Genomic DNA, 8,103 nt, shown 5'->3' on the forward strand with positions numbered 1-8,103 from the left:
TCATTGGTTTAGCGGCCTTATGTTATGCTCCGTTATGCATTTTGTGTGCGATAGCCTTAAGTGTTCTTAGCGAGTAATTATTCGCTTACTACATTTATTACACAATGCACCGTTATGCATTTTATGTGCGATAGCCTTAAGTGTTCTTAGCGAGTAATTATTCGCTTACTACATTTATTACACAATGCATTATAAATGTAGCCCATGAATTAAATATTGCAGCAATGATAACTTTTATTATTTTGTTATGTATTTTAACATTTTCAATAATCTCTCTCAAAGAATATTGTTATAAAATTCAGAATTATTATAGTTTATTTTAATTTATTATTAAGTTTCACATAATGTTGAAAGAATTGTTCTATTTTTTTATATACCATATATATATATATATATAATAAAGTCTATATATTTTGTTTAAAAAATTTATTATTATATGCATCACATATATTCTCATATATATACATATGTATTTTATTTATACATTAAATATATAATATACATTGAATAATTTATGTATAAATATTCGTATTACATTAAACATATATGCATTCATATTAAATGCATAAAATAGAAGTTGTCATTAGTCAAAAGTAGATATGCATAAAGTAAAGAAAAATTCATACCTTACTTATCAGAAATTAGAATCGAAAGTATAATAAATGCCCAACAATATGGATGTAGGGATAATGTGTGTAAATATTTCCAGCTGATGTTTCTAGTACGGCCATCTAGCGGCACATTATATAACTGATTTTTGTAAAACGCATGATTGCATATGGCCGCGTGAGAGAGTCAAGAGGAGGTTAATCTGCGAAGGAAACAACCTGTGGCAATCTCGTAAACCTGGTGTATGACAATGTGATCGCTGGATCCTAACAAGAAACGACAATAATTTATCAGATATGTGTGCGAGAAAGGACGCAGGGAAAGCACATCTATAGAGAACAACCAGTTAAGTAGCCACTTCTAATCGCTCTCAATGATGTAGCTGCCGTTATCTAGGAAGACGCATAACGGATATCGTTCTGAAGTTAAATCCTGACTAAATATGGCGCAAATACAAATGTCAACGGTAGACGGACTACCGAAGCATTTTGTCAATGCGATGCGCACTCTGTTCGATATAATGGACGATCAAAATACCGGGTTCGTCAAGTTTGCTGACATTGAAGGTCGCTGGCAGGACGACGGCACACAGGGTCTACCCAAGGGTGTGCTGGAATGCCTAAAGAAAGTCACACCGCCGAACGGGATGTTGTCGTTCGAAAGATTCTGTGCTGGTCTGAAGATCTGTCTACTACAGATACAGGCAGAGGCAGATGCTAAGAAACATGATGGTCAGCCCAACAGGCCGCCATCCGCGCCAATACTAATCCCTGACAATCAGAACAAGGCAGCCTGGACCTCACCCAACACCGCCGCTATAAGACCGAACAATGCTATATCCCAGCAACGTACCCTCAGTATGCCACAGTTGCTGGCCAATCGCAAGGACATGAACGCGCAGTTGGAGCTGATGGATGGAAGGAATATTGTAGAACCGAAGATCAACAAGGTGTATGGTCCACCAAAACCACCACGAACTGGCGCTGCACTGGAAGGTAGAACAATGGGTCTGGAGCGTAACTTTGACAAATCTGAGATTAGGACTGCGCTGCAAAATTGGCAGATGGGTCTCATGATGAGCGATGAGAAAGAAAAGCGTCAGCTGCAAGCCATAAATTATAGACCAGATGCCAGAACATTACTGAGACCGACCAGAGTCCTGGGTGATGGTAAAGCAGTTGATATACAAAGTAATCAACTCGGTCTCCAATCCAAGAAACTGTTGAATCGTCGCAGAGAGCCCAGGCGGCACACGTTGCAGAATGGTATTGATTACAATATGGTAAAGATGTTATCCTCTAGGACTCCCGACTAACCCTTGGTGATTGGTTCTGGGTATGCACTAACTGAATATTAACAGTGATACATATCTCTTAAGAATGAAAGACATGTATCTATAATTATTTTTTAATTAATGTAATATATCAACTAAATAAGAAGCACCAACTACAGTCAAAGTTAGATGTTGGAATAATAATTCTAAATGTATTTAAAATTTAAGTTATTTAAAAAATAAATTACATATAGAATTATTATTCTAGTATCTAACTTTGACCATGTAGTTAACACTTCTTCTCAGTTAATTTATTCATATGTCGGCCTTGTCTTGAATTGATTACAAATTACATATGTATATAATTTATTATAATTATAAATTTTATATATATATATATATATACACATGCACACAAAAACACTACTATTTTACATACATCACTATCCATATCTTTTTGATATTTCTGAAAAATGTTTTCACAATACATAACACTTTCAGATGAAAAGGATGAAACAAATTGAGCAAGAGAAGGATGTACTGCTTCAAGGTCTAGCTGCTGTTGATAAAGCTAGAGAATGGTATTTGAAGCAAATATCAGCCACTCAAGAAAAGATTAAGCACCTCGGACGAATGGGTTCTCACGTGGTATAGAAGATACTTTTTATTCTGATGTCATATAGAATTCTATACAAAATATGTACGTTTATATTTCACATAGGAACAATGGACAGAGGCACAGCAAGAGCGTTTGGAACTACAACGCGCGCGTGTCTTGGAAGTAAATCGACATCTAGCCGCTTTGATAAGCAGCTGGGAGCGCGGAGGACTTCCCCTTCATATGAATCTCGCGTTTCTGAGTGCTCCGACTTCGGCTCAACTTCAGCAAGATATGCTATCAAGGCTTAAACAACAGAATCACAGATTAACCGAGGTAATGTATAATAATAGTAACAATAATGTGCATTATATATGAATACTGCATTATATAAAAAACAGCAAATCAGTTAATCTATTTTTTTTCTATGTATAACACCAAAACAGGAAGTAAGCAAAAAGAGTCAACGAATAGTGTTACTTGAACAAGAAAAAGACAGCCTGGTTAGAGAATTGTACAATAGACAATCGGGTCTGGTCCAATCCCGAAGGGCAACAATGATCCACGAACAACACGATCAAACATTTATGTAAGGTACTAACATTTTAAAACGTATCATGAAAATGAATAAAATTAATAATCTCTAATTTCACTTAAAAATTCTTTTCAGAATATGAATATTTCAGGCTTTAGAAAATGTGCCACATATAAATAATAGAGAAAATGAATTAAATAAAATAAAAACAACCAAGAAATTGATGCGGCAGAATGGTCGATTAGCATTGCCAAATGCCATATCATAAATTTATCAATACTGCCTGACGTTTTAGCTGAAATACTCTACAACAATGAATCGATAAAATCGTGTTTTGAATCCTCCAGAATGTTTATAATGACATGTAGAATACATTTTTAAAATATTTGATATATTGTATTAAAATAATTATATATTGTATTAAAATAATTGTCACTGCCTTATTAACTTGATATCTTATATTAAAGATGTAAAATATTCATTAATAGAATATACAATTAAGTATCATTTAAATATAGTAATAAGTAAATAAAGTGCCTTTACATTTTTGTAATCTATTTTAAAAAGAGCAAAACCTGTTTTAAAATAAATTATTTTAATTATGTAATAAATGTGGATGTCTATTTTTTTGTTAATACAATCTTACGTCGGTTAAAATTATAAATGTATAATCTTATGCATTATGCAGATTATTTGTGCAATAAAACATGATGCACTATTGATATATTGATTTTGATCTTATTTTGTGAGATGAAGAAATTTTATTAAATTTTCTTTGTAGAACTGTAAATTTTAGAGGTCTATTGCCATGACACGTTTCATCAATTTCCGGACTTACAGCTGCCAGTGTCAAATGTTATCGAATTCTGAAGACGATAGCATATTATTTATGATAATACGTCATTAAATCTGTTAGTTAAAATCTTGTCTGATAAAGATAATCACTCATTGGTACAGGAATTTTATATATATGATTCAAAAACGCGAAAGTAATGTCATAAATTATCAATGATTTATTCTTAGTTAAAAATGAACAACTGTATAGCTGACTGGTTTGATCAATTCGACAATTGTCTGCGAAAAATGTCAATTCTTTAGAGCTACTTTTTTTGTCTCGAGTCCAAAAAGATGCAGTCTTTTTCATGACGAAAACAGACACACTGTGTTGCAAAGACCGATAATTTCGTAGCATGCACACAGTCGCACAGTGATAGCGAACAAAAGCTGAAGTCGTAAAACTTTATCAGAAAATAAGAAAATATATAAATGTTAAATTATGTGAGAGAGAAATCACAATAAAGACATTACAAATAATATCTTTATACTGCATTTTAAGTAATCATAAAATGCAAATATAGTTCCTCACGTTAGAAAATATTAAATTAATTCCAAAAATGATTTCCATATATTTCCAAATATCTTTAAACATTCTTGATTGTGATTCTCTATACGTGTCAAAAAATTGAAATCTAAAATTGGCAAGAAAAATTTACGGATTATTTGATTTTTCTTCTCTTACACAGTCTATAATTTTACGAGTGCATATTATATTTTGAATGAACGATTTCAATCTTATTAATAAGCTGTGTTTAATTAACGTTATTAAATGTAAAAATTAAAGAATTGCATGATTTCGTGTCTCAGGCACCACTGCGAATGTTGGCGGACGTCGAGTTTCATCCCACGCATAGTTATTCAGCGATTGGACGGTTTCCGCACGATCGTAACTAGTTTAGCGGTTCACGACAGTTAGCTGCCACGAGTCGGCGGATTCGGTCGATTTGATCGCTACATCGTCTCTGAACGATACCGGCGAGCGCTTCTTTCGTTGACAAGAGAACGCGCGAAGAAAGACCGCACTGACCCCGTGTCCCCTGTGGAGTCTGTCGACCTTTGATACTGGACCGGCGACAAAAGCCTACCAAGAAAACGTCAAGCGGTCGACGATCTCCCCTCTTCTCTTGGATTATCGCCGTTTACGATATCCTTTGCAGAGCTTTTTGACGTTTCTTGTCTCGCCTCATCTGGGAACATCATGCTACCAAGATTGACGCTCTCGGTTGCGCTACTCCTCCTAACAATGGGTATGTCATATTAAAATATCAAGTTCAAGTTATAGGTAAGGACATTTTAAAATGCTAGAGATTTTGATAAATATCTCATCAAATGTACACAATAAGGTAAACCATCAAAAGTATACAATAAGATAAACCAGTAACCAGACATTTACACAAAACTTTGTTTATATTATTATTAATCTTAAAAGTTTTTAAAATAATTCTTTATTAATACAATTAAATTATATTACAATAAAAAGAGCAAGAGAGAAAAATTAATAAATCTTGCGTAAGTGTACATTAGATATATACATGTCCGGTCACTGGGACATTGGCTATGTTTACACCGTACATTTAGACCCGGTTGTTCCACCTTTTGGTAAATTTTATCTGTTGCATAAGTAGCAAAATTAATTAATTACATGCGCGGATTGCCAGATTTACCTAACAGGTAAAATTTTCCAAAAGGTGAGAACAATCGGATTTTAGGCCGCGGTTTAAGTGCACAATGTAAACGTATCCATTTACTTTACTTGCATTTGATTACACGTCAGAGATTATAACAATTAGAAGATGAACAAAATATACCAATATACTGATTAATATATCAAAAACATTTCTCAATTAAAAATTTAGCATTTAGTATATCGCTTAACGGTATAGTGTCCTAACCGATGTTTTCTTGTTATTGTATTTTATTCTCTGCGATATAAAATATGATTTTTCTTCGAACATTTTACTATAAATCATTGTATCAAAAGCAAATTTTTAATTTGTAAAGACTATAATATTTCGTGGAATTCGGTCTCTTCAGCAAACTTAATCTCCCATAGAATGAGAGTAATGTATGTATGATAGCAGTAATATATATATAAAACACGCACTTAGTTTATTTTTTCTGAGTAAGCAAATGATAAACCCATCATACCGATAATGAAGAGCGCTCTCAATGATGAACATCCCACACACGCTTGCTTTTATTGCTGATTACGCCGCTATAATAGGCCATATATCGTCTGTAATTAATAATTACTTTTGAATGAATCGAATGAAAAAATACGTGAGCGCAGAATTCGTTTTAAAAACATAAAAAAAGTACTGGATATATGTCGTAATATATCAGCACATTGGCGAAAAAGAAATCACGAACGTCATGTCATTAGGTCGAGAGTAAACGAATCTAAAAATCGATTAGCCCACGCACGGTATCCTCTATCTAAGCGTGAAAAACGCTTATCAATTTAGACAAGTGGGAAGTGCAGCCGAGCGCATCCGGCCGCAAACATTCGTCTTCGTTAAAACGCCACTATCTCTCCCCGGGGTAAATAAACCGTAGATATTTCCACTACACTCTGTGGTACATTCACCTAAAAATAATGTAGATAGTTAATAAATATAGGATCTAATTTAATAGAATCGTATCTATTAATTCTTCTGATAATAAGCATTAAAATAGTTATTAATAAACATATGCCGTAAAAAAAGAGCTTATTCTTATTATTCCTTCTTTATTCTTTTATTTTTTCAGAACTACCAGATATCTTTTTCATTGAAATTTCTTCGACTAATGTACATATAATTTTGTTAAGAAAAATGTCGAAGGCCATTCCATTATTTATCGCATTATTTTGTATTTAAAATTATTATGATATATCTTCGTAAATATATCACTTAATTTGAAGTTGAAATTCTATTAAAAGTTAGCTTGTGAAGTTGATTAAGAAACAGTATTTTATTTTCTCTACTATAGATATTGAGCATTAGAAATTCCTTATTTTTAAAATTACTTAAATTACTTGATTACGTCAATTATTTGAAAATCATATACCCCTAATACTTTTATTAAAAAATCGATTCCAATCAAATCAAAACATTTATTTGTTAGAAAGATATCAGAGGTATTATTCGATTAAATAGCTCAATAGCGTTGTATTTGTTCAACGCAGTCTAATTAACGCCAAACTTCTTTGTCAGGAGTTATGTTGTCGAAGGGATGCGAGTTGGATCAGATGCGATACGGATGCCGCATCTACAATGCACAATGCAGTTGCGGCTACGGCTGCAAATCCGAATACAGATATGATAACAATGATGATTGCAAGTTAGCACTGAAAGGTAATGACAAACGATACTTGCTCTTGAACTGTTAAATTTGTAGAATTGACGATATATCTTACACGCTTAAGAATTTTAACTTGTCTCGTTGCAGGAAGACGTAGCGACATATGTTCTCGATCGAAACCTTGCCTGAACGAAGGCTCATGTTCTCAAATATCGTCAGAGCCCGGATTTAAATGTCGCTGCGAAGGAACTGGATTCTACGGCACTTACTGCGAGACACGTTAGTATTTTGAATGACAGCGGATAATTCGACTGAACTTTCAGCCTACACAACGCGCTTAATTTTTTTTTAAACATTAAATCTTTACATATTGAATCACTTGAATGATTGAATAAAATTAGAAAATGAAGGACATTTTGGTAGAATAAAAAATGGTATATTATTAAATATTAAAAAATTCTCGCATTTCTCGAATTTTTCATTCAACATATAAAGTATGTTACGATGATGCAAATGAGAAAAAAAAATTAATATGAATAATTATATGTTACAGCTTGTCCACGACCAGACAATACACTTTTCCGAGGACAATTCCCTTACGAGTGTGTGGTGATCTAACTCGAATCTCTCCTTTTACTTTCATCTGAAATACAAATTTGTCTTAATATGATACATACATACATACAGGAAAAGAAACGCATTTCATAAAACATATTTACACACATCTTTGTACATACATAATAAATATTAAAACACACAATCGTACGCCGTTCCATCTATCATTTTGCATCCCTATTCAGAATATTCTTGGGACCTTCGTAACCACAATCTTGGAAATAGCTCGGTAAGTTACACCGCAAAATAACTTTACGGTTTTAAAAGAGCTCTGACGTTTTATAGAAGGTAGATATATTTCGATGCTTCCACTGTTTATTCATCAATAATTTTACAATATGTATGCACATGATG

At 33.1% G+C, this 8,103-nt stretch overlaps 2 protein-coding genes across 3 annotated transcripts; both read left to right on the forward strand.

The window, feature by feature from the left end:
• Positions 1-792: 792 nt before the first annotated feature.
• On the forward strand, positions 793-3,419 carry LOC108769353 (suppressor APC domain-containing protein 2). 2 transcript variants are annotated; one of them, XM_018520274.1, is made up of 5 exons: positions 793-1,891; positions 2,384-2,530; positions 2,604-2,816; positions 2,927-3,074; positions 3,151-3,419. In XM_018520274.1, exons 1-4 carry the CDS (start codon positions 1,052-1,054, stop codon positions 3,071-3,073), a joined length of 1,347 nt encoding a protein of 448 aa, XP_018375776.1. In that variant the 5' UTR covers positions 793-1,051; the 3' UTR covers position 3,074; positions 3,151-3,419. The 2 variants fall into 2 exon arrangements, with proteins under 2 accessions (XP_018375776.1, XP_018375775.1); XM_018520273.1 differs by having other exon boundaries at positions 2,927-3,069.
• A 1,299-nt stretch (positions 3,420-4,718) lies between these two features.
• Positions 4,719-7,899, forward strand: LOC108769354 (zinc metalloproteinase nas-37). The gene is made up of 4 exons (XM_018520276.1): positions 4,719-5,099; positions 7,047-7,187; positions 7,282-7,413; positions 7,688-7,899. Exons 1-4 carry the CDS (start codon positions 5,051-5,053, stop codon positions 7,750-7,752), a joined length of 387 nt encoding a protein of 128 aa, XP_018375778.1. The 5' UTR covers positions 4,719-5,050; the 3' UTR covers positions 7,753-7,899.
• Positions 7,900-8,103: the final 204 nt, after the last annotated feature.

Source organism: Trachymyrmex cornetzi, unplaced genomic scaffold, assembly GCF_001594075.2.
Source record: "Trachymyrmex cornetzi isolate Tcor2-1 unplaced genomic scaffold, Tcor1.1 scaffold9, whole genome shotgun sequence".
In the NCBI taxonomy this organism is placed as follows: domain Eukaryota; kingdom Metazoa; phylum Arthropoda; class Insecta; order Hymenoptera; family Formicidae; genus Trachymyrmex; species Trachymyrmex cornetzi.

What these genes read in the sequence shown, in the direction of transcription:
- LOC108769353 (XM_018520273.1), top strand. Translation starts at nt 1,052, where the DNA reads ATGGCGCAAATACAAATGTCAACGGTAGACGGACTACCGAAGCATTTT. An exon ending in ATGGTATTGATTACAATATG is followed by an intron (nt 1,892 to 2,383) that starts GTAAAGATGTTA and finishes TAACACTTTCAG; the next exon opens with ATGAAAAGGATGAAACAAAT. An exon ending in AGAATCACAGATTAACCGAG is followed by an intron (nt 2,817 to 2,926) that starts GTAATGTATAAT and finishes ACACCAAAACAG; the next exon opens with GAAGTAAGCAAAAAGAGTCA.
- LOC108769354 (XM_018520276.1), top strand. Translation starts at nt 5,051, where the DNA reads ATGCTACCAAGATTGACGCTCTCGGTTGCGCTACTCCTCCTAACAATG. An exon ending in TTGCAAGTTAGCACTGAAAG is followed by an intron (nt 7,188 to 7,281) that starts GTAATGACAAAC and finishes GTCTCGTTGCAG; the next exon opens with GAAGACGTAGCGACATATGT. An exon ending in CGGCACTTACTGCGAGACAC is followed by an intron (nt 7,414 to 7,687) that starts GTTAGTATTTTG and finishes TATATGTTACAG; the next exon opens with CTTGTCCACGACCAGACAAT.